Source organism: Aethalodelphis obliquidens, unplaced genomic scaffold, assembly GCF_003676395.1.
Source record: "Aethalodelphis obliquidens isolate GAN/ISIS:26980383/991018 unplaced genomic scaffold, ASM367639v1 scaffold20, whole genome shotgun sequence".
Classification (NCBI taxonomy): domain Eukaryota; kingdom Metazoa; phylum Chordata; class Mammalia; order Artiodactyla; family Delphinidae; genus Aethalodelphis; species Aethalodelphis obliquidens.
This window is the reverse complement of record NW_020837964.1, coordinates 18,758,883-18,781,315: the sequence shown is the minus strand read 5'-3', so window position 1 is coordinate 18,781,315 and position 22,433 is coordinate 18,758,883. Positions and strand designations below refer to the sequence as shown.

Genomic DNA, 22,433 nt, shown 5'->3' with positions numbered 1-22,433 from the left:
AGGCTGTGGGGCCCATCTGGTGTTTTTTCCACCCTGTCAACAGTTTGTGACTCTCCGACGGGTTGAGGGACTCCAGGTTAGGAGCAACAGATAGGGCCCTCCAGGTTTAGGAGGGATCCGATGCTCCTTTCTGAACAGACGCCCCTTGCGTCCTAAGTGCTGTCCATCTTCCCCGCTGGGCTTTGGAGGGGACGGACCGAGGCGGGCCGCAGAGATCTCCGAGTGGGCAGCGCCCCCTGGTGCTCGCGGCGGGGACTGTGGCGCGGGGTGGAAGTAGTGGGGTAGGAACCGAAAGAGGCACGCGACACGCGAGACCCTCCCGGCCACACCTCTCCCTTCCCTCCCCAGGTCTGCCCTAACGGAGTAGCTCCTGAGCGACGGCGCGGGCGGGCAGCTGGGATCTGCCCCCCTCCTACACCGTCGTACCCGCGCGACTTCTCCCAGCCCGCGGAGGCCTGGTAGGGAGGAGCCGGGCCGGGGGCGGCCTGGCAGGAAGCGGCGCTTACCTTCCGCTGCAGGAGGAGCAGGTGGCTGCAGTGCGCGCCGAGGCCCCAGGCTTCCTGTGCTCACCCGCCGCTACCGTTTCTCGTCGGAGCTCCTTGGGCCACCCGGCCGCCGAGCCGGCCGCATGGCCCAGACCCCCGACGGCATATCCTGCGAGCTGCGAGGTAAGCCCTGGCCCTTGTCGCCTTCTTGGCTGGGAGGAAGCGGAGCGGCCCCAGAAAGCAGAGGCCCACCCAGTGCCTCGTGGCACCGGGCAAGCGGTTCCCTCTGCTCCTCGGGAGGGCTTGGCGGCCGAAATCCACTCCACTCCTTCCTCGCTGGCCCACAGATGAGCCCAGGCCCCCTAGCCCGATACAGACCGTGGGCATGAATTGACCTCCATGGGAGGACCAGTTGCCCAGCAGGCTGCCCTTCCACAGGCGAGATCACCAGATTCCTGTGGCCCAAGGAGGCAGAGCTGCTGCTGAAAACCTGGCTGCCAGAGCGGGAGGGTGCTGAGCAAGGTCATGTCCTGGTATGGTGGGGGCAGAGGCTGGGAGGGCCACTGGGGCCCCGGCAGAAAGAGGCTCTTGCCCTGCCCAGGGTGTCAGACACTCTCTCCCCTCAGGCACTGCTGCGATGGAGAGCCTACCTGCTCCACACCTGCCTTCCCCTGAGGGTGAGTCCCAGGGCCCAGCTGCCACCCCTTTGCCCTCCAGCAGCTTCCTTGATGAGGGCTGCATCTGTGGTGGTGTCCTTGCGGGCTCTGCCCTTCCAACAGCTCTGGGCTCCCGGGAGCAGGCAGGACTGGAGTGTAGGCAGGTCCAGCTCTGAGATCCAGGCTGCACAAAGGACTGGGCTCCCAAGAGGGTGGGGCTCAGGCCTTAGTCCAGGCTGACCCAGGCGCTCCGCAGGTGGACTGCACGTTCAGCTACCTGGAGGTCCAGGCCATGGCGCTGCAGGAGACACCCCCTCAGGTGAGACCCCTAGTGCCCCACCAGGGCCTGCAGTCTGGTCTTCCCCTCCCCCCAACCTGCCCCACACTTGGAGCCCAGCCCCTGCCCCACCCACCCCAGGTCACCTTTGAGCTGGAGTCCCTGCCTGATCTGGTCCTGGAATTTCCTGGTGTGGCTGCCCTGGAACAGCTGGCCCAGCACATCGCTGCTGCCATCAGGAAGGTCTTCCCTTGCTCCACCCTTGGGTGAGGCCCAGCAACTGAGGGGGCTGGCGGGGAAGGAGGGCAGCCAGGGGTGCTCTGGATGGCGCAGTGGGGGACCTCACTCCCAGGGCCTAGAAGTCCCTTGCCCCCTTCTCCATGTCCCTCCTCAGGAAGCTATTCCGGAGGCCCACGCCCCCCTCCATGCTGGCTCGACTGGAGAGAAGCAGCCCCTCAGAGGCCACCTCGCCCAGCAGCCCCTGTGGTAAGGGCCAAGGTGGGGCCACACAGGGCTTTCAGCCGACCCCCTCCTGCATCCTGACCCCTGGATATGGAGGTCTCACAAACTGAACAGAGCCACTCAAGGCACAGCCACTACCCAGTTTCGGGCTGATCTTCCTCCATCTCTGACCTTTTGTCTCTCTCTTTCCCCCACCCCTGCTCCATCACACCCCTGGCACCAACTCAGGTGGCTTTTCGGAGACATACGAGGCTCTGTGTGACTACAATGGCTTCCCTTTCCGAGAGGAGATTCAGTGGGTGAGAGTAGGGCCCTCTCTGGAGGCTCTGGAGACATCTGATCCCCCATGTGCTTTGAGTCCCTCCCTATGCCTTGTATCCCAAGTAAGTTGGAGGTACTTTCTTCCCACCCAGGATGTGGACACCATCTACCATCGTCAGGGCTGCCGCCATTTCAGCCTAGGCGACTTCAGCCATCTGGGAAGTCGGTGAGTGGCCTGCAAGGTCTGTGAAGAGAAGAGGATGCCATGACCCACATTCCTGGGCCTTAGCCTCTCCATGGAGAGGGGATGCTGGGCCTAGGATCTGGCTGGAGGGCCCTGAGCTCTGCCCCTGCCCTTTCTTCCACCCAGGGACCTGGCCTTGAGTGTGGCCGCCCTGTCTTACAACCTGTGGTTCCGGTGCCTCTCCTGCGTGGACATGAAGCTGGTGAGAGCATAGGCGCGGCGGCGGCGGGGGTGGGGGTGGGGGCGTGGCCTGGGGGGCCAGGGTGTAGCCCACTGAGCGCCCCCCATCCTCTGGTTCTCAGAGCCTTGAGGTCTTGGAACAGATTCTGCACATGATGAGTCAGTCATCCCACCTGGAGGAGCTGGTGCTGGAGACCTGTGGCCTGAGGGGGTAGGGGGGACAGGGTAGGGATTGGGGAGGGGAGTCTGGGGGCTTGGGATGGAGAGACTAGTGGCCTGGGGAGGAGTTGGGAATCCAGGGTCAGAGCCTCACATCTGGGGTCTGGTCCCCAGAGACTTTGTCCGGCGACTGGCCCAGGCCCTGGCAGGGCACACGAGCTCCGGGTTGCGGGAGCTCAGCCTGGCGGGGAACGTGCTGGATGACCGAGGTACGGCTGAGCCTGGGGAACCCCCCGGGGGCTGGCGCTGAAGGAGGTGAGACCCATATTGCTGCCCCCATCCTCCAGGCGTGGCTGCACTCAGCAGACACCTAGAGCATCATCCTGGAGCCCTGAGAAGACTCACCCTGGCGCAGACTGGGTTGACACCGCGAGGTAGGTGGGCTGAGGATGGCTGGGGGAGGTGGAGCTGGGAGGTGGGGCAGCCTGATTGTGAGCCCCCTCCTCCACCACCAGGAATGAGGGCTCTGGGCCGGGCGCTGGCTTTCAATGCAGCCTTTGACTCTGCCCTAACCCACTTGGACCTTTCTGGGAATCCCGGGGCACTGGGGGCCTCAGAGGACAATGGGGTGAGTGGCCATCCTTAGGGCGGTGATTGGGGGCGCCGCAGGCAGTGGGGTGTCAGGAAGCTTTTGGTGGGGTGATCCCTGACTCCCTCCCTCCCATCTCCATCCTCCCACCAGGGCCTCTATAGTTTCCTGAGCCGTCCTAATGTTCTGACGTTCCTGAATCTCGCAGGCACTGACACCGCCCTGGACACTGTGAGGGGGTGGTCAGTGGGGGGGATGATTTGTCGGGCTGGCAAGGCCTGAGGCCCAAGGGTCGACTGGAGGGCAGGGCGGGAAGGGGCTCAGTCCCCCGGCCAGTGTAGCCCACACGCTCCTCCCGCAGCTCTTTGCCTCGCTGTCCCGCGGCTGCTGCGCCAGCCTCACCCACCTCGACGCTTCGAGGAACGTGTTCTCCCGCACGTAAGGCGGACGGGGCGGGGCGGGGGTGGGGCTCTGCCGGGAGCCGCCTTCCCGCGCCAGGAAGCCAAATGCTCCCGCTCCCCCGCCCCAGGAAGTCCAGGGCTGCGCCGGACGCGCTGCAGCTCTTCCTCAGCCGCGCTGGGACGCTTCGGTACCTGTGCCTGGCGGGCTGCAAGCTGCCGCCCGACGCTCTCAGGTCAGTGTCCCTGCCCACGGCCAGGCCCCCGTCTGTGCGGCCACCACCAGGCCTGGCCTCCAGCACCTCACCCCGCTCGTATCGCACCCATGACCCCCCTGGCATCCTGGGCCTTCCTTCTTGCTATTCGCGCTCTAGGGCCCCTGTTCCCAGCTCCCGCCACCCCCTGTGACATTCCCTCCCAGGGCGCTTTTGGAAGGCCTCGCGCTCAACACACACATGGACGACCTGCACCTGGACCTCAGCGCTTGTGAGGTGAGCGCCCGGCCCAGAGACGAGAGCGGGCAGTGGGCCCACACATCGGCTGTGGGGCTGGGGCTGCGAGGCGGAAGCGCTGGGCAGTTGAGGGCTTAATCCTCCCCACCTGTGGCCTGTTGGCCTGAGCTCATTCCACCTTCCACCTTCAGCTGCGCTCCGCCGGCGCTCAGGTGATTCAAGACTTAGTGTGCGACGCTGGCGCAGTGAGCTCCCTGGATCTGGCGGATAATGGTGAGGCCGCCCAGAAACCCATCCTCCCATCATCCTCCAAATTCCCACCCCTCCCACCCCCGCAGCCTCGCCTTGTGCCTGACCTGAGCCACCCCCAGGCTTCGGCTCAGACATGGTGACTCTGGTGCTGGCCATCGGGAGGAGTCGGTCCCTGCGACACGTGGCGCTTGGAAGGAACTTCAACGTCCGGTGCAAGTGAGCCCCCATCTCACTCCTGGGCCTCCCAACAGCACCCCACCACCCGGGTCTCCCGCCAACCGCTGCCCCTGCCCACAGGGAGACCCTGGACGATGTCCTGCACCGGATTGTTCAGCTCATGCAGGATGATGACTGTGTGAGTTCACAGAACCATGCAGGATCCTCAGACGATGGACCCCTGTGACCCCTCTTACTCCTGCTCCCTGACCTGCCTTGCTTGCTGACCCCTGACTCCAACCGCAAATGGCTTTCTCTTAACCCCAGCCCCTGCAGTCTCTGTCCGTGGCTGAGTCGCGACTGAAACTGGGCGCCAGCGTCCTGCTCCGGGCCCTGGGCGCCAATCCTAACCTGACAGCTCTGGATATCAGCGGCAACGCCATGGGGGACACCGGCGCCAAGATGCTGGCCAAGGCGCTTCGGGTCAACACGAGGCTCCGGTGGGCGGGGTCAGAGGGACGGGACCAAATGGGGGAGGAGGGCGTGTATGGAGGGGCTTACTGGGCTAAGGGGCAGAGCTGAACGAAGCGGAGCAAGTGGAGCGCAGGGGTGCTCCAGACGAATGGAAAGGCAAGCGGGGTTGGATGGGGCCTTGCAGAGCTCCACCCCCGACTGAACCCTGGCCCGGCCCAGGTCTGTGGTCTGGGACCGGAACCACACGTCTGCTCTGGGCCTGCTGGATGTGGCACAGGCCCTGGAGCAGAACCGCAGCCTGAAGGCCATGCCTCTGCCACTGAACGATGTGGCCCAGGCGCAGCGCAGCCGCCCTGAACTGACAGCACGTGCCGTGCATCAGGTGGGGGTTCCCTCTCTTCCCCGCCCTCCTCTGTGCCTTGGCCCCACCCCCCACCAGTTCTCAATATCTCTTGTGCCCAGATCCAAGCCTGTCTCCTGCGGAACAACCGCGCAGACCACGCTTCTACTGACTGCACCTCCCACCCGAAGCCACTAGGTCTGGGGTCAGACCCCTCCGAACAGGTCAGAATCCCCTCCCTCGACGTTGAGCACACACAGAAGGTAGGGGATGGGGAGAGCTGTGGTAGCTGAGAGCCTCCATAAGTCTGAGGCTCTGACTTTCCTAGGGCCATGGTGCCTGAATCCTGCTGTCCCAGACAAGTCCCGTTCCTTGATCGGCAGAGGAGCCAAAGGCTCTTGAAATAGTTTCCCCAAATAACACTCCTAGTTGCTTTTTTTTTTTTTTCTAGTTGCTTTTTTAAAGCATTTTTTTCTTTTCTTTTAATTTTGAACTAATTTTAAACTTACAGAAAAATTACAAGACTAGCAAACAGAACTTTTTTTGTCCTGAGCTATTTAAGAGTATGTTGCCAGCAATATGCCCTGTCACCTATGCAAATACTTTACAGTGTGTATCTCCTACAAAACTTTTATTTTTATTTTTTTATTTTCTGGCTGCTCTGCACAGCTTGCGGGATCTTAGTTCCCGGACCAGGGATTGACCCTGGGGCTGCTGCAGTGGAAGTGTGGAGTCCTAACCACTGGACTGCAGGGAATTCCCTTAAAGCATTTAAATAGGCTCCCCTGTCAAAGACAGGAGGTATTTTAAAATCTTCAATCATTTCTCTCCACCCCCAACTGTAGCCCCACCTGTGACTTCCTATTCACAGGGCTTCCCTCCCCTCTCCACTGACCTTTGTTGTGGCCAAACCCAGTGACCCTTTTTCTGGCTTCATCTCCCTCCAGTACCTTGTCTTGGTGAGATGTTCCCCATCCATCCATTCCCAATTCGCACTTCTCTCCCAAGCTCCAGAGCCCAGGCATTGTGACCCAGACATCCTGCAGGGGCTTCACATTTTGTGTCTTCAAGTGATCTCATCGTCTCCCACATCTCTCTCTCCTCTCTACCCTGGAGCCCAATCTCGCTGGTGCCCACACCCACCAAATGCTGTGGACAGAGCTTCAGTCCATGTCTCTCTTGGCCACACCGAAGCCCCCACAGACCTCCTTGGTTCTGCCTCTTGACCGACTCTCTCAAACACACACTCTTTACTCCCACCCCAGCCATCCTTCTCTGCCCCTGATCCTTCCTCCATGACTCCTCACTCCCATTTCTCTTCATCCCTCAATCTGTCCTCTAGCTGGATGATGAACAGACTGAACTTCTAAAACACTGACATGACTAACAGCTCTTTTCCTTCCCATTCTGGACACTTAGGAAGTATATATAAAGTACCTACAATGAACTAAAGGAGACATTGCTCTCCCTCCTTGAACAGATAGGGTCCCTAAGTGGCTGTCCTGATGGTATCAGTTTCAGGACCTCACTCACCCTGTTGGAGACCTTGGGAAGGAAGCAGTCAGGGGATGGGGAGGGGACCAGGCTGAGACTGATTCCTCTTGCCCTCCAGGAAGTGAATGAACTATGTCAGTCGGTGCAGGAGCATGTGGAGTTGCTGGGCTGTGGGGCTGGGCCCCAGGGTGAAGCTGCTGTGCACCAGGCCGAGGATGCCATCCAAAACGCCAACTTCTCTCTCAGTGTGAGCACCCCCTCCCACTACAAGGACCCTTCCCCTCTTAGGTGTCAATTTGCAACTCCTTTTCCTCCATGGCCTCCAGATTCTCCCCATTCTACATGAGGCTGGGAGCTCCCCAAGCCACCAGTGGCAGCTGCGGCAGAAGCTGGAGGGCCTCCTGGGACAGGTGGGCGAGGTCTGCCGCCGGGACATTCAGGTGAGATAGTGCCCTTGCCCCAGCCCCACCTCCATATTCAGGCTTGACCCCCATCCATAGGCTTGCCTGTGATATCCCCTGAGTCAATGTTCTGTGAGGGTTGGAGCCTCAAGCCAATTGGTCTGGGCCCCAGCCACACCCTCACCATGCTCTGACCTTTGCCCAGGACTTCACTCAGACCACACTGGACACCACAAGGAGCCTCTGCCCACAGATGCTGCAGGGACCCAGGTGGAGGGAGCAGCTAGAGGGGGTCCTGGGAGGCTCAAGGGGTCTCCCAGAGCTGCTCCCAGAGCACCTGCTGCAAGATGCCTTCACGAGGCTCAGGTAGGCTGGATAGGGCTGGGCTGGGCTGGGCTGGGTAGAGACAGCACACTAACCCTTGCCCTCTGTTGCCGTCAGGGACATGCGCCTGTCAGTCACAGGGACCTTGGCAGAGAGCATTGTGGCTCAGGCTGTGGCGGGTCTCAGTGCAGCCCGGGATCGGCTGGTGAGCAGGAACTGCGTGCTTACACACACACACGCACACGCACATGCACAGCCACTGCCTTGCAGGGGTTCTGTAATGTCTTCTGGGGTCAGATAGCCCAGGGGTATTTCAGGGTTCCCTTTGCACTGACACGACTATGGCTGAGGCCCTGCCTCCCATCTTTGGGGTGCCTGGTATTGCAGGTGGAGAGTCTGGCTCAACAGGCAACAGAGGCAACGCCCCCTGTCATACCGGCACTAGATGGAGGCGAGCCCTGCCCCCTTGGGCCTGGGGAATTGGAAGGTCTTTTCTTCCCTGAGGAGAAGGAAAAGGAGAATGAAGAGGAGCAGAAGGTAGGTGGTCCTAGAACTCTGGGCCTAGAACCCTAGATCTTCCCATCTTGTTCTGGAGTGTAGAAGGAGGGGAGGCAGCTCCCTGCCACCCCAGGCTGAGTTTGTGTCTTCCCCACCAGGATGACAGTCCTCCACAGAAGTGGCCTGAATCCAACCGCTGTCTTCACCTGGTCCCCTCCACTCACAGTCAGGGCCCAGGGAAAGAGAGCTACTCAGGTTGGGCTGAAGTTCCATTAGACCTGGACACCTGGACACGTACATTCACCCCTGTCCCGGGAACTCCCTGACCCTTGAGTGGGCTGGGCCAGGACCCCCGTGCAGCGTGCAAAGTTGGGGTCCGCTGTGGTCAGTTAGTACAGGGTGGGACCTGAGCAGACCAGGGCCGGGACACAGCCTCTTCTCACCTCGTTACCTCCCCGCACCCCCCACCCCTTCCCTACCCCCAGGATGCGCATGCTTGGCGGCGCCGCGCGCCGCTCGGGGCCGCGCTCAGCACCACGGACAGCGGCGGCGGGGGAGGGGCGGGTGGGGGGGCGGGCAGCGTAGCTGGGCCCCTCCCCGCGCCCTGGGCGGGTCCCCCGCCGCCCTAGCGCCGCCGCTGCCACCTCCCTGGGCTTGGCGCTTGGTGCTCTTCTGGTGCTCTCCCCTCAGGTGCTGCTGAGGAACCAGAGCCGGAGCCCGAGCTGGCGGCTCCGGGGGAAGATGCAGAGCCGCAGGCGGGGCCATCTGCTCGTGGCTCTCCGAGCCCCGCCGCCCCTGGGCCCCCGGCCGGCCCATTGCCTCGCATGGACCTGCCACCCGCCGGGCAGCCCCTGCGCCATCCGACCCGGGCCCGGCCGCGGCCACGGCGCCAGCACCACCACCGCCCGCCGCCGGGGGGCCCCCAGGTGAGCGCCCTACCCCCACTCCAGAGCTCGTGAAATTGGGGGTCGTGAGTGGCCCTGCGCCTTACGGGTGATGGCCTGCAGGGAGGTGGGTGCCCAAGACCACCTGGTCATACTGCCGAGTTCTGGCTTCTTCTTGGCCAACCCCCCACCCCATGCTCATGCAGGGTCACGAGTGTGTGGATTTCGTTCGGGGAGCGCTTGGGTGTAGGACTCTGCCTCAGGTTGGCCGCTGCATGGGTAGATGTGTGAGAGGGGGCGTCTGTCTTATCCTTCCTCCCCCGGGGTTAATGAAAGATGCTGGGCCCCTGGCTGTGGGGACAATCCTGCGTTTACTGCACGTCCGGTGCGGGTGTGTGTGTGGGCTGGGTACTGGCGCGGGCAGTGGGCACGGGGCCAGAGGCGGGGAGGAGCCGGCTTGAGGCCCCCCAGAGGGTCTGACGCAGCAGCAGGCGCCGCTGAGCCGGCAGCAGGCTGGGTGGGGTGGGGTGGAGGGTACTGCAGGGAACTGTTTGGAGCAGAGGGGGTGGCAAGTGGGAACGTGTGACCCAGCGGGTGCGTGGGCTCTAGCCTACTGGTGACCAGGTGGTTCAGGGTGTTTAGGATACTCTGTGGGACAAGCATGGGTGTGAAGTGGTTATGTCCAGGGCCAACTACAGGCGAGGGGGGTACGTGAAACCAGCATCTCTGCCCACCAGCTGCACAGTGGGAGAGCTTGTGTCAGCAGCCCTATAGGGTCACTGCAGCTCCCAAGTCCTGGAGTTGCCCAGAGCCTGCCGTTGGACAAGGAAGGTGGAGAGAAGTCACAGTTGCACTCAGCCTGGAGCCTTAACCCTGTCGTGTTCCTCAGGTGCCCCCGGCCCTGCCGCAGGAAGGGAATGGGCTCAGTGCCCGTGTGGACGAGGGCGTGGAGGAATTCTTCTCCAAAAGGCTGATCCATCAGGATCGCCTGTGAGTAAGGGGCAATTGCAAGGGGTGGGAGAGAGTGGAATGCTCCATGGGCCTTCCCACTTACTGCTGGCTGTCCCCACAGCTGGGCCCCCGAGGAGGACCTGGCAGCCGAGGGGGGTACCACCCCTGTCCCCCGTACACTTCGAAAGAAGCTGGGCACTCTCTTTGCCTTCAAGAAGCCTCGTTCAACACGTGCGTCACGGCCTGATCTAGAGACCAGCCCTGGGGCAGCTCCCCGCTCTCGAAAAACCACACTTGGGGACTTGCTTCGGCCACCAGCCCGTCCTGGCCGTGGTGAGGAGGCTGCGGGGGCTGAGGGGGGCACCAGCAGCCCCGACCCTACCCGCAGGAGTCGGCCTCGGTACACTCGGGAAAGCAAGGCCTACTCCATGATACTGCTACCTGCTGAGGAGGAGGAGACAACGTTGGGTGCCAGACCTGACAAGGTGAGGCCTGGTGACAGGGAGTGAAGGCTCTGCAGGAACAGTGAGGGCAGTGGGCTCTCTCCCCACTCAGGTATCTCTGTCCCCAGCAGCAGTCCCTGGAGCGGGGAGACACAGAGCTGGCCCCAACCTTTGAACAGCGAGTACAAGTGATGCTGCAGAGGATTGGCGTGAGCAGAGGCAGCGGGAGTGCCGAAGGCAAGAGGAAGCAAGTGAGCTGGGAAGGGACACACGTGGGAAGTGAGGAGGCAGGTGACACGTAGCTTGTTTTGTGTGGGTGATTTATGTGACCAGGAGGAGACTCATGACAGGTCTGCCGATTCTTTCCCCTCCCCATAAAAGTCATCGGAGTCAACCTTTCTTCTCTCTTGGCTTCTACCCTGACCCAGGCCACTGATACCTTCTCCTTGAAGTGGATGGTCTAACAGATGATCTAACAGACATCTGGCTTTGCCATCTGCATTTGAAATAGCAACTCCTCCAGGGGCTTCCTCCCTCAAGACATTGCCCTAACTCCTGATCCTGCCTCAAGGCCCAGTGGGGTCTCAGCCCTGGTCACTGCTTTCACCTCGCTGCTCTCAACCCCGGTTCATCTCAGAGCCTCTACACAGGTTCCTCTGTCTGGAACTCCTCCCTGCCCCACTTCCAGCCTCTCATCCCCACCCATGGGCTACACCAGGTCCGTCTTCATCCATCCCTGTATTTCCCTGTGGGCCTTCCTTCACTCTCTTCCATGGCCCCCCTGCTAATGCCACTCTCTGATCGCAGTTCCTAATAAGAACCACCACCCTACGGACTATCCCTTTAATAACTTCAGGAAAATAAGAAACACAAATGAAGTGAAACTCAGCTTGAATTTAGAAACATTAAGGTATAGAAAGTGAATCACAGAATTAGGAAATTACTTTCTGTGTCTGTGCTTGCATATGCTTCTGTGTGTTAACTGTCCACCATCACAGACTGAGCTCCAAGAGGACCAGGACTGGGTTTGCCATGTTCTTGCCCAGCCCACGGTGGGCATTTAGTGGCGGTTATAACAAGAATGAATAAAAGGACAAGGCTAGCACGAGGGTGGGACAGGATCAAACTTAACTTCCCTATTTCCTACAGAGCAAAGATGGAGAGATCAAGAAGGCTGGCTCGGATGGTAAGTGGGACCCTGGTCTAGGGCAGTACATTTTTGGGGAGGAGATAGACCCCAAGGGGTTTGCTCTCCCTGGCAGAAGAGTGGGAATAGCCATGTTTTTCTTCCCCTCACTAAGCCTAAGCCCCTAGCCCTGCCTTTGCAGGTGACATTATGGACAGTTCCACAGAGGCTCCTCCCATCTCGATCAAGTCCCGCACCCACTCTGTGTCTGCTGGTGAGTGAGGGCCACTGTATATGTTGGGGGTCATGCAGGGACAGGCTGGAGGGGATCAAACCATTGGTCAGGTTCACTTCCGACGCCTGGCCCAGGTCTTGGCTGACACCTTTCTCCCTGCAGACCCTTCATGCAGACCTGGTCCAGGGGGCCAGGGGCCCGAGTCTGCCACCTGGAAGACACTAGGGCAGCAGCTGAATGCAGAGCTCAGGGGCCGTGGCTGGGGTCAACAGGATGGTCCAGGCCCCCCCTCCCCTTGTCCCAGCCCAAGCCTCCGAAGAGCCAGCCCCTCCCCAGACAGCCTGGGCCTCCCAGAGGATTCTTGCTTAGGCTCCAGGAATGAAGGTAAGCAGGTACCCTAACCCCCACCCAATACTGGGCTAGGGCCTGGAGGAGTCCCTGCTGGGAACTCAGCTCCTCTGGAGACCCTGAAGGTGGGAGGCAAGGGCTGGAGCGGGGGCAGCTGTTGGGACCATACCCTGATACCCTGGCCTCCCCCAGATGGCCAGCTGAGGCCGAGGCCTCTCTTGGCGGGTCGACGAGCAGTGTCTGTGCATGAGGACCAGCTCCAGGCCCCTGTTGGTGAGGGGAGACACCTCCATGTGTGCTTGAGTGCAGGAGGAGATGGGGGAGGGGGGCTCCCTTCGAGGCTCTGGTCCTCGGAGGGAGCCACCTGTGGCGTGAGGGGTTGAGAAATCAGGGAGCCAGAGGCCAGGAGCAAGGGTCTGAGAAGCCCTTCCTACTAGCCCTGGCTCTACCTCCACAAAAGCAACCTCTGCCAGGGGTGGGAGGATGCTGGGGAAGGGGGAGGCTCTGAAGGCAAGTGTGCGTGGGCGTCGAGGACAGGCAGCAAGCCCTTAGCAACCCTCCCCAAGTCTTTCTGTATCCCTCAGAACGGCCCCGGCGGCTGCAGCGCTCCCCTGTCCTCAAGCGCAGGCCAAAGCTTGAGGCACCTCCATCTCCAAGCATAGGTAAAGGGGGCTGGAGCCAGTTGGGTGGGCGGCAGGCCTGCTCACTCCAGTCCTGACCCTTCCTCTCTCCCTGTGCAGGATCTGGCCTCGGAGCCGAGCCTCTAGCCCCACAGTCTACAGAGCCCTCAGACCCTGAGCGGAGTCCACCATCCCCAGCCACAGACCAAAGAGGCGGCGGCCCCAACCCCTGACCTTCTCCTTTCCTGCCGCATGAGATTATTTTATTAAAAAACTTAAAGGAAGCTGGTGTGAAGCCCTGTTTATCCACCCCCAGGCACGGACCCGTGCACGCATCCTCCCACGTGCTCACGACCCCTCACACCTGGGTTAGTTCAGCCTCTGGCTGTGGCTCCATCAGAAAGTGCAAGGCCCAGGCCACAAGCTGAGGAGGGAGCCTGGGAAGAGAACCATGGTTGTAAGCCAATGGAGACTGGGACGGGTAACCAAGAGAGTGGGGGCACCCCCCCCAGGCACTCACCTGGCAGCTTGGACCTGGGCACACAGGGAGGGGCAGGGTGGCTCGTACTCATATTGGAAGGCAGAACCGTCACGATGCGTCTTTGCGGGGTCCTGAAGGGGGCGGGTATTGTGTCTGGAGAGGAGCCAAAAAGGAGCCTAAAGGCCAAAAAGGCCCCTAACCTCATCCAAGGCCAGCCCAGACCCATTTTACCCTCCAGTTGTAAGGGGTGCTATGCTCACCCAGACAGAGCTGGACTCCAGGGCTTCCTTGGTGGTTCTTGTCCTTGGAGAGGGCTGCCGAGTCTTAGGGGGTAACTCTAGCTTCTTGAACTCCAGACTAGGTCTCTGGGCCATGGTTACAGGGGCTTGGTGTAGACTGGGGGCATGGCCAAGGGGTGACAGACTTGGGGTGCAGCTCAGGGGTGGGGAGTTGGGTACATGGCTGGGGTGTGGGGAACTGGGGGGCAGGGGCCCATGGGCTGAGCAGATGGCTGACAGGGGCTGGGAGCTGCCCTTCTGCGCTGGGTCTGCAGCAGCCAAGGGCAAGGCAGGTAGAAGGCTGATACTGGCACCACTTTCCTCTGACAGCATGTGGCTGGGTAGGGCAGGGGCTCCTGAGGAGGAAGGGGACTCACCATGGGCACAGACCTCTCAGCTCAGACTAGCTGAATGACCTGTGAACATAGGCCTGCAGGAACTGTGTTCACCTCCCCACCCAGCTGTGCACGCTTTCACAGCATCCTGTGTAACCCAGGCATCTAACTGATAGACAACACCAAGAGCATGGGGCCTGAGCACCAGCTTACCTGAGGAACTGGGTGAGGAAGGAGGAGAGGAGATGAGAGTCAGCGATAGGTCCTGTAGAGCCGGGTGTGGTGGGGGTAGCTCAGGGCCTGGCGGTCAGGGGAGGCTTATCAGCACGGAGGGCACTGGGCATGCAGGCACCCACTCCCCTCTTGACCTCTCCAGTCCTCCTTACCCTGTGCCCTCTGACCTGGGCCCAGAGAGCTCAGGATTTGCTGGTCATTCTCAGAGATGTGCAGCCATAGGCTGGGGACAGAGTACACAGCTTCTCCCTGTAGGATGAGAACATTCAGTTTGGCCCTTGCCCAACTCCCCACTCCGACATTTCCCAAGAGAAGCCCCAGACTGACCGTGGCTCTGCAGCGTGAGGCCGCCCAGCGGGTGAGGGGGGGTGCTGTGCAAGGGCCTGCCAGCATCAGACAGCTCTCAGCCAGGCTCACTAGCGCCCCCCGATGCTCCTGGTCCTCCTCTACCTCATCCAGAAGTTGGGACAGTGAAAGGCCTAGGGACAGAGGACCCGGGGATGGGCTGAAGCTCAAAGAAGAGGAACTGGGGGGGGGGGGGGGGAAGAGCTTATTAAGGAAGCAGAGGGCTGATGGCTGGAGAGATCACTCTTCAGGGAGTATGGGCAACTGACCAACCCCTATAAGTACCTGCACTGGGGGAGGTGGACTCTGAAAGGTGCTCCCTAGAGAAACAGAGGGAACAAGCCTGAGAAAAAATCCTGAAGCCTATCTGATAACACAGATTTTCCATTCCCTGACCGAACCACACCTGACCCAAGAGCCCAACCCCAAACTCACTGCAAGCAGTCATAGAGCTTTTTCCGCACATCCGGGTCCTGGTTGCTGGGAAGGAGAAGTAGGAGGCAGTCAATATAACTAGGAGCCCAAGGCCTATGCCAACGCCAGCCAGGCCTGGGTGGGGAGTACAGCTGGAGGGTGGAGGCATCACTTACCAACCAGTCACCCGTTCCCGGGGCTGCTCCGTGGGCAGCAGGCTGAAGCGGTCCACCTGGAGGTAGAACTCCGCGTGCTGGAGGGGTGAGTTCAGGGACCGGGTTTCAGGAGTTGTCAGGAAGTCGGGCCCAGTAACCCACCGAAGCCAGCCTCACCACTCACCGCGCCTGCCTCGGCGACTTGGACGCGGACCCCGCAGTTTTGCAGTAGCAGCAGCCGGCCTTCTGCCCCTCGAAAACCGAACTCCTTCTCCTCCCTGCAGCGAGCGCGATCCTCACTAACGCGCTTGCCTGAACACTGCCCCGCCCGCCTGGGGCCCGCCCTCCTGAAACCCGCCCACTTCGGGCTCAAGGCTCGTGCTCTCCCACCGGATTCCAATCTTCCCAGGCTCCGCGGAGCCTCTCTCACCAGTCCGAGGCGTTCAGAGCCTCCCGCGTCACCAAGCATCGAATACTGTGGGTCCCGTCGGACACAAGTAGCGTGGCCCCTTCAGACGTGTCGGGAGCGCGGGACGGGCCCGGGGCCTCGGCCTCCTGCAGTACCTGACGGCGACGACCTGCGTCAAACCCACCGCACGGGGCCCAGCACTGGTCTCCGGGCCCTGAGAACGGGGTGGGGACTCACCTTGAGCAGCTGCCCCGCCCGCGGGCTTGAGAGTGCCTCTGACCCTAGAACCAGCTCTCGAATCCAAGGCCGCAGGACCAAACTCCCCAAGCTTGCCATTCCCGCCGCTGTTGCCAGCCGAGCAACCCAGGACCGCGTTTCCCGCGGGCGCTGCGGCCCCGCCTCTCCTCGGAAGAGGAAACGTACGGCGGCTGGGCGGGACCTGAGGTCGAGGTCCCGCCCATGAGCGTGCCCGCGCGTGCGCACGAGCGCGTCCTATTCGGGAACTTGTTTGCAGACCCGTGTTGGTTCAACTGTATGCTGTCCTGCTTACTCTTACCCGAGCATCTCTCCAAGCAGCGACCGGGCGTTTGCGCCGTTCTTCAAGACTCCTGTGGCACTGGGCAGGAAGGGGCCAAGGGCTGGCTCCGATGGAGTGGGAGGGATCTGGGGCCTGAGGCTGCAGCCAAGGGTGGTCCGAGTGGGTGGCTCAAAGCCACTTCAACGCCTGTGACCCCAAGGAGTTCAGCAATTATTTCTTGTGACTCAGTTTCCTCATCTACAAAATGCGCAGTCTTGTTAGGCCAGTGGAAATAAAAGTACATAGCATTCACGCTTCCCTGGTGGCGCAGTGGTTAAGAATCCGCCTGCCAATGCAGGGAACACGGGTTCGAAACCTGGTCCGGGATCCTACATGCCGCTGAGCAACTGAGCCCGTGCGCCACAACTACTGAGACTGCGCTCTAGAGCCCGTGAGCCACAACTACTGAGCCCGCGTGCCACAACCACTGGAGCCCGTGCTCCACAACAAGAGAAGCCACCGCAATGGGAAGCCTGCCCACTGCGACGAAAGAGTAGCCCCCGCTTGCGGCAACTAGAAAAAAACCCGCGCCCAGCAACAAAGACCCAACACAGCCAAAAAAATAATTAATTTTTAAAAAGATTAACATGATAAATTACAAAAAAGTACACAGCATTCAACAAATACTTCCCTCTCTCCCCCCTCGGATTGGCCAAGCCCCTCCCCCAGATTCCCGGGACGCGGGGACCGTAGCGTAATGACGTAGAAGGACGCAAAGATTCTCCCACCCTTATCTCCGTTTCCTAGGAAACGTGGACTCCGCGTTCAACTCCCCGTCGCTGCCCTCTTGACGTCACGGTCCGGACAGGAGGGCGGGGCGAGTGCTACCGCCAGGGGCGGGGCGGCGCGGGCCGGCCGGGCTGTGCACCTGCGCCTCGGCGGTCCGCCTGGGGCATCATCCCCGGCCCGCCTGGCCCCGCCATGGCCAGGCCTCAGAGGACTCCGGCACGCAGTCCCGACAGCATCGTCGAGGTGAAGAGCAAAGTAAGGGCCCCTCCAGCCCCGGCTCCGGCCTCGGCCCTAGGAGCTTCCAATTCCCTCATTCTCCCCTTCCTGACTCCTTGGTCCCCACCACCTTTTTCTCTCCTCCATCCTCCACGTCCCATTCTCCGGCTTTTCTTCTCGCTTTCCCCCATCCATCCTCCTTCCTTCTACTGCCGGCCTCAAGAGTCCCTCTGTGGCCTGGGTACCTGAGGGCGGGGAGAAGACCTTGGACAGCGTCCCTTGTACTGGGTGCAAGGCTGCAGCTGTTGTGAAGCCCCCCCCCTGTCTTTCTCACCCCTGCCACCTTCGGACCCGTGGTGAGAAAGGGCACGGACTCCATCCTAACCCCTCCCCGCCCCCCCACCCCGGCCTCCAGTTTGATGCCGAGTTCCGACGCTTCGCGCTGCCCCGCGCTTCGGTGAGCGGCTTCCAAGAGTTCTCTCGGTTGCTGCGTGTGGTACACCAGATCCCGGGCCTGGACGTGCTGCTTGGCTATACGGATGCTCACGGCAACCTACTGCCCCTCACCAACGACGACAGCCTGCACCGGGCCCTGGCCAGTGGGCCCCCGCCGCTGCGCCTGCTAGTGCAGAAGCGGGGTGAGGAGGATGGGGTACAGTGGGCAGCCTCTGTGGGGTAGGGTGACAGGGCAAGTCTAGAAGGGTTAGTCCATGCCCAGTGTGCCCAGGCTTCACCCTCTGCAGTCCCTGCCCTTGGCCTGACCTCCAAGTGGCAGGAAGTAGCTACAGTGCCCCCTTCCTCAGGCCTTGGCCTGATGGAAAAGGGCCCAAATGGGAAAGCAGGGTCTCTGATCTCAGCGTCCCCCTCTCCTGCAGCAGAAGCTGATTCCAGTGGCCTGGCCTTTGCCTCCAACTCTCTGCAGCGGCGCAAGAAAGGGCTCCTACTTCGGCCAGTGGCATCCCTGCGCACGCGGCCACCCCTGCTAATCAGCCTGCCACAAGATTTCCGCCAGGTTTCTTCAGTCATAGATGTGGACCTACTGCCTGAGACCCACCGACGGGTGCGGCTGCATAAGCATGGTTCCGACCGCCCCCTGGGTTTCTACATCCGAGATGGCATGAGTGTGCGCGTAGCTCCCCAGGGCCTGGAACGGGTTCCAGGCATCTTCATCTCCCGCCTGGTACGAGGGGGCCTGGCTGAGAGTACAGGGCTGCTGGCAGTCAGTGATGAGATCCTCGAGGTCAATGGCATTGAGGTAGCTGGGAAGACCTTGGACCAAGTAACAGACATGATGGTCGCGAACAGCCACAACCTCATTGTCACTGTCAAGCCAGCCAATCAGCGCAATAATGTGGTGCGTGGGGCATCTGGGCGTCTGACAGGGCCTCCTTCTGCTGGGCCTGGGCCTGCTGAGCCTGATAGCGACGATGACAGCAGCGATCTGATCATTGAGAACCGCGAGCCTCCCTGTTCCAATGGGCTGTCTCAAGGGCCTCCATGCTGGGACCTGCGCCCAAGCCGCCTACTTCCTGATGCCCGCAGCTCTCTGCCCTCCCTGGATGATCAGGAGCAGGCCAGCTCTGGCTGGGGGAGTAGCATTCAAGGAAATGGTAGTGGCTTCAGCCTCTGACAGGCAAAGATGCAGCCCCTTGCCCTTCCCGGCTGCTGGGACATGGCAGGGACTTCCCCAGTGGGGTTTTTTAGCTTGCTCATGGGGCCCTCTCAGTCTGGGGAACATTAAAGGTTTTCTACAAATGCAGTTATGGTCCTTCTGTTTCCCAGCCCTAGCCTCCTCCTTGATCTCACAATCTTGCCTTCTGGCCTGGACATGAGGCAGGAGTGGAGGAGTGATAAGGGCAGCAGAGAAACCTTCCTGTAGTCAATCAGCAGGAAGGACACCAGGCTTGGCATTTCTAGGGTGAGAAAAGCTCTTATGGAAACAAACTCCACTGTGTACAAAAAGTTTAATTTTGACAAAAGGGTTAAGAGGCTGGGATGGCCCTTCCACAGCCACCAGTGACTGGGAAGAGTGCTCTGGGGATACTGCCCACCCACTGCTCCTGTCTTCGAACTCCACTCTATGATGGGGCCCAGTCCTGCCCTTTATAACCATGTAGCGATCCTCAGTGAGACCCCTGACTCTATCCCCATAAAAGGGCTCAGGCATCCATCTTCACAAAGACCTTGGGGCGGGAAAAGATCTTGATGGCTTCCTCTACCTGCATCAGCTTCCGGTCCAGCTCAGCACGATGGCTCTGGGCTCTCAGTGAATCCGCCCCAGCAGGCAAGAGCACCAGCTCATGCAGCAGCTGGCTCTGGCCTACAGGGGCCCCAGAACAGTAAGTGCTGGGCAGGGGAGCATGGTCCCCAGTGGGTTCCCCATCCAGCTTCCTTTGGCCACATACTCACTCTGGAGCAGATTGCTCAGTGTCTCCAGCCGCTGGTTCTCAGGCATGCAAGTGTGGCCAGGCGGCATGGCCGGGTCCGGCTGGCTGTGCTGACGGGCCTCAGCCTCCTGCCGCCACAGATCCCTCCGCTCCAACAAGCTGCGATGCAACAGACTCAGGATTGATAATCCCAGGGCAGATGCTGGCTCCCACCCACCATAAGTGTCCCTTACCCTGGGTGTTGGGCAGTAGGACCTACTAATGGGGAACGTGACCCTTCTGTGTGGCGTTGTAGTGCTCCTGGGCCTGCCGTTGCTGCTCCAGCACCTGTGCCAGGACTTGCAGCGAGCGAGAATGACGCCGGGGGGCCCTCTTGGCAGTGCGAGCATTGTGGGTAATGAAGTCCACACTTGGGCCTGGGCCCTGCAGGACATGGCAAGCATGATGAGGTAGCACTGTGTTGTGCCCCTGAACCTCCCCAGGATCCCTGCCCTACCTCCCAGCCCTCACACATCCTCTCACCTTAGCATTGGGACCTGGTGGGGTTAGCTGGGGACTGGGGACACGGGGTGGTGGGAACCCAGGGCCGCAACGGGAATGTGCCCTCAGGAAATGGGCAGGCTCTGTCCCAGAGGCAGGGCTGGGCTGCTGTAGGCCAAGGCATAGCAGAGGGATCAGTCAGGCTGAGGTCAGGGTCTCAAGCCATAAGACCAAGACTCTGCCCTTCCTGCCTTTCAGGATCTTTCTCTATCACCAGTCCTCTGGAATTGGCCTCCTTCGTCATGAAGGAGGACTTCTCCTCATCAGCATTTAAACATGTGTGTTTCTCACATCTTTAAGAAAACAAATACCCCTCCTTCTATCTCAGTCCTGGCTTCAGCCACCATTTCTTCTTTCTTTCCTTCCTAGCCAAGATTTCTGGCTCTGTCCCCACCAAGGTCACCAACGATTGGTCTCCAAGCCCTCAAATCCAGGGTCACTTCCCTGGTCTCATCGTCCTCTGCCAGATCCTCAATAACTCCTGGGTCTCACTCCTGACATCCGCATCTGATTCTCCACCTGCTTGCTGGACATATTCCCACTCCCTGCGAGTCCCATAAATGCTCCTGATTCAATACATCCACATATGACCTTATTGTCTTTTCTCTCAATCCTGCCTCTCCGTCTCAGACCCGTGGACAGAGAAGTGGTGCCACTATCTACCCAGATAGAATCCTACCACCATACATACCCCTGCCCCTGCCCTTCCCATTGTCCTTAGAAATAAAGGTAAGAAGTGGATTATGTGGCCCTTTATGATGTGGGTACAGGTGACTTCTTGGCCTAACCTCACGCTCTTCTTCCCTCACAGTGAATTGAACACAGCATCCCCACTGCCCACACTCCCTCTGGTCTTAGGACTTCTATCCGTGAGGTTCCATCTCTATAGAATGTTCTCCTCCATCCTCCCCTGGCCTAATTCCTACTTGCCCCTCAGAATCACCCAGCCATCATCACTTCTGAGAAAGCCCCCCAGCCCCACTCTGCAGCAGAACCAGCTATCTCTTAGTCCCCTGTTACCTTAGTTCCCTGCGGTTTTCCACCCTCCTCATAACTCAGATCAGAGTATAACTGTCAAAAAGATGGGCAATACTTCTGGCTGCCTGAGGCAGGTACCTGCAGCTGGGCCTTGACATGGGACTTCACTTTGTCATACTTGGGTGAGCGCCAGAGAGCCTTCAGGGGCCTGGACTGGTCCTGCTTCCGGCTGTGCTCCTGCTCACGGAAGCGCCTCTGGATCTCCCTGATCCGCCTCAGGTTCTCCTTCTCATGGTCTTTAGGGTCCTTCCCTGGGGAAAAGATGTTGCCAGGCTCTGCCCTACATACAGCCCATGCAATCCAACTCACAACAGAGAACACACAGGCCCACACCCTGCCTCCCACAGAAGGATCTCCCTGACATCTCCATCTAAGTCCACCTCGTCACCTTGTTCCCTTCCTCACACAGTAATTATCTTCTTCTATTCCTGATGATTTTCTACATTTTTTATCGCGAAGTATACCATTAATCATCTTGCATATCATATTCACCAGTTCACTTGTTTATTGTCTCTCATCTTGATTCGATGATGCTCTTCTCCAACCTTGTTTTCCTAGCACCTATAGGGCCTGGCACACAGGAGACACTCAAGAAACAACCTTTCATTGATGCATGAATTAATGAAGCTGAGCTATGGGTTTTCTGGGGGATACCTCATCTAGTCCTCTCCTGCGAGGAAGAAGAGAGGACTTTTATAGTCGGGGAAACTAACAGTCAGAGAGGTAAAGCCTAAGCCTTCCTCAGGGAAGGAGAAGCAGCTGCTTTTGATCTCAGCTTTGACTTCAGACTCGCCCCGTCCCTTCTGTCCAGAACTTACTCTTGGGAGAGGCCCCTGGGCCTAGGGAAATACCCCCGAGCTGCAGCAGCACGCCACCCACGCCGCGCCGGCCACGCTCCAGGATTTCTCGGGCTCCGGGACCGATGCGGGGTCCGCGGGGAGGGGTGGCGTCCAGGTCGGGGTCCGGAGTCAGCAGGCCCAACTTCAGCGTGCTTCCCTCAAGGCGCCCTTGGGCTGAGAGGCCAGACGGGGCGGAGCGCAGAGTTCAATGGTGGAGCTGGGCCCGACCCTTGCTCTGGCTTCGCCAGGGTGAGGCACCCCACAACTCACCCGAGGCCGGCCGCCGGTAGTAGTCAGGACAGAGCGTAGGGTCTGGGGGGATGGGCCCCGAGATGCGGGAAGGACCCTCGCACATGCCGCCGTCGTCCTTCTGCAACAATGCACCGAGGCCTGCCGGGCTACGCATCTCCGGCCCCGAACCCTCTTCCTCAGCCCAGTACCTCCTCCCTGGACCCGGGCCCTGACCCCAGCTGTGCCGCCTTGCCTGCGTTCCTGGCCCTCGCCCCGCCTCCCGACCCTGGCCTGCGCTCGCCACCTCCGCTCTCAGCCCACTTCCCTGCCCCGCTGACAGCCCCTCCTCACCCGGGCAGGGTACTCACCCAAGCAGTTTCACCGCCCACTGCCGCCACCCGACCTCTTTGCTGTTGCCAGGTAACAATGGTTTCCGTCCCTGAGGTCAGGGGCCAATGCCCCCTGGCGCAAAGCCTTCTGGGGCTTGTAGTTCCAGCTGAGGGTGGGGCCAGACCG

At 60.3% G+C, this 22,433-nt stretch overlaps 4 protein-coding genes across 15 annotated transcripts; 2 read left to right on the top strand and 2 right to left on the bottom strand.

Annotated features, from left to right (window-relative positions):
• Positions 1–248: 248 nt before the first annotated feature.
• On the top strand, positions 249–12,993 carry CARMIL2 (capping protein regulator and myosin 1 linker 2). Of its 9 annotated transcripts, XM_027119535.1 has the most exons (39): positions 249–668; positions 924–1,018; positions 1,112–1,162; positions 1,398–1,460; positions 1,560–1,684; positions 1,813–1,904; positions 2,109–2,179; positions 2,294–2,367; positions 2,512–2,587; positions 2,688–2,776; positions 2,899–2,993; positions 3,072–3,158; positions 3,240–3,352; positions 3,467–3,544; positions 3,675–3,751; positions 3,843–3,947; positions 4,133–4,202; positions 4,355–4,436; positions 4,535–4,631; positions 4,713–4,770; positions 4,899–5,071; positions 5,265–5,427; positions 5,508–5,609; positions 6,998–7,126; positions 7,206–7,319; positions 7,486–7,646; positions 7,722–7,809; positions 7,992–8,141; positions 8,261–8,396; positions 8,793–9,028; positions 9,876–9,976; positions 10,059–10,422; positions 10,509–10,631; positions 11,530–11,566; positions 11,709–11,780; positions 11,904–12,125; positions 12,282–12,362; positions 12,674–12,751; positions 12,830–12,993. In XM_027119535.1, the coding sequence occupies exons 1-39, from the start codon at positions 629–631 to the stop codon at positions 12,940–12,942; spliced, it is 4,281 nt and encodes a 1,426-aa protein (XP_026975336.1). In that variant the 5' UTR covers positions 249–628; the 3' UTR covers positions 12,943–12,993. The 9 variants fall into 9 exon arrangements, 6 of the variants coding, with proteins under 6 accessions (XP_026975336.1, XP_026975333.1, XP_026975331.1 ...); XM_027119532.1 differs by having other exon boundaries at positions 924–1,162; positions 2,109–2,367; positions 8,261–8,357; XM_027119530.1 differs by having other exon boundaries at positions 924–1,162; positions 2,109–2,367; positions 10,512–10,631.
• On the bottom strand, positions 12,956–16,761 carry ACD (ACD shelterin complex subunit and telomerase recruitment factor). The gene is made up of 13 exons (XM_027119557.1): positions 16,666–16,761; positions 15,598–16,084; positions 15,382–15,515; positions 15,136–15,229; positions 14,973–15,049; positions 14,818–14,862; positions 14,668–14,702; positions 14,365–14,516; positions 14,190–14,286; positions 14,017–14,103; positions 13,451–13,824; positions 13,230–13,321; positions 12,956–13,146 (listed from the first exon to the last, which is right to left on the bottom strand). Exons 2-13 carry the CDS (start codon positions 15,694–15,696, stop codon positions 13,068–13,070), a joined length of 1,365 nt encoding a protein of 454 aa, XP_026975358.1. The 5' UTR covers positions 15,697–16,084; positions 16,666–16,761; the 3' UTR covers positions 12,956–13,067.
• PARD6A (par-6 family cell polarity regulator alpha) lies at positions 16,674–18,540 on the top strand. Its single transcript, XM_027119571.1, has 3 exons — positions 16,674–16,921; positions 17,298–17,520; positions 17,758–18,540. The coding sequence occupies exons 1-3, from the start codon at positions 16,859–16,861 to the stop codon at positions 18,510–18,512; spliced, it is 1,041 nt and encodes a 346-aa protein (XP_026975372.1). The 5' UTR covers positions 16,674–16,858; the 3' UTR covers positions 18,513–18,540.
• On the bottom strand, positions 17,019–22,379 carry ENKD1 (enkurin domain containing 1). Of its 4 annotated transcripts, none has more exons than XM_027119561.1 (8): positions 21,957–22,379; positions 21,666–21,860; positions 20,926–21,098; positions 19,792–19,917; positions 19,529–19,692; positions 19,292–19,428; positions 19,102–19,202; positions 17,019–17,127 (listed from the first exon to the last, which is right to left on the bottom strand). In XM_027119561.1, exons 1-8 carry the CDS (start codon positions 22,090–22,092, stop codon positions 17,101–17,103), a joined length of 1,059 nt encoding a protein of 352 aa, XP_026975362.1. In that variant the 5' UTR covers positions 22,093–22,379; the 3' UTR covers positions 17,019–17,100. The 4 variants fall into 4 exon arrangements, with proteins under 4 accessions (XP_026975362.1, XP_026975360.1, XP_026975363.1 ...); XM_027119559.1 differs by lacking the exon at positions 17,019–17,127 and adding an exon at positions 18,473–18,795; XM_027119562.1 differs by lacking the exon at positions 17,019–17,127 and having other exon boundaries at positions 18,830–19,202; positions 21,957–22,056; positions 22,286–22,361.
• Between the last annotated feature and the right edge of the window lie 54 nt (positions 22,380–22,433).

Bases quoted from the DNA above. Each gene is read 5' to 3' on its own strand.
- CARMIL2 (XM_027119529.1), top strand. From the start codon at position 629: ATGGCCCAGACCCCCGACGGCATATCCTGCGAGCTGCGAG. The intron at 1,163-1,397 runs GTGAGTCCCAGG...GGCGCTCCGCAG, and splicing joins ACACCTGCCTTCCCCTGAGG to GTGGACTGCACGTTCAGCTA. The intron at 4,632-4,712 runs GTGAGCCCCCAT...CCCTGCCCACAG, and splicing joins AACTTCAACGTCCGGTGCAA to GGAGACCCTGGACGATGTCC.
- ACD (XM_027119557.1), bottom strand. From the start codon at position 15,696: ATGGCAAGCTTGGGGAGTTTGGTCCTGCGGCCTTGGATTCGAGAGCTG. The intron at 14,104-14,189 runs GTAAGGAGGACT...CCTGACCGCCAG, and splicing joins CCCAGGTCAGAGGGCACAGG to GCCCTGAGCTACCCCCACCA. The intron at 13,147-13,229 runs GTGAGTGCCTGG...TTCTCTTCCCAG, and splicing joins GCCCAGGTCCAAGCTGCCAG to GCTCCCTCCTCAGCTTGTGG.
- PARD6A (XM_027119571.1), top strand. From the start codon at position 16,859: ATGGCCAGGCCTCAGAGGACTCCGGCACGCAGTCCCGACAGCATCGTC. The intron at 16,922-17,297 runs GTAAGGGCCCCT...CCCGGCCTCCAG, and splicing joins TCGTCGAGGTGAAGAGCAAA to TTTGATGCCGAGTTCCGACG. The intron at 17,521-17,757 runs GTGAGGAGGATG...CCTCTCCTGCAG, and splicing joins CCTGCTAGTGCAGAAGCGGG to CAGAAGCTGATTCCAGTGGC.
- ENKD1 (XM_027119558.1), bottom strand. From the start codon at position 22,092: ATGCGTAGCCCGGCAGGCCTCGGTGCATTGTTGCAGAAGGACGACGGC. The intron at 19,918-20,925 runs GTACCTGCCTCA...CTTGGCCTACAG, and splicing joins ATGTCAAGGCCCAGCTGCAG to CAGCCCAGCCCTGCCTCTGG. The intron at 19,693-19,791 runs GTGAGAGGATGT...CATGTCCTGCAG, and splicing joins CACCAGGTCCCAATGCTAAG to GGCCCAGGCCCAAGTGTGGA.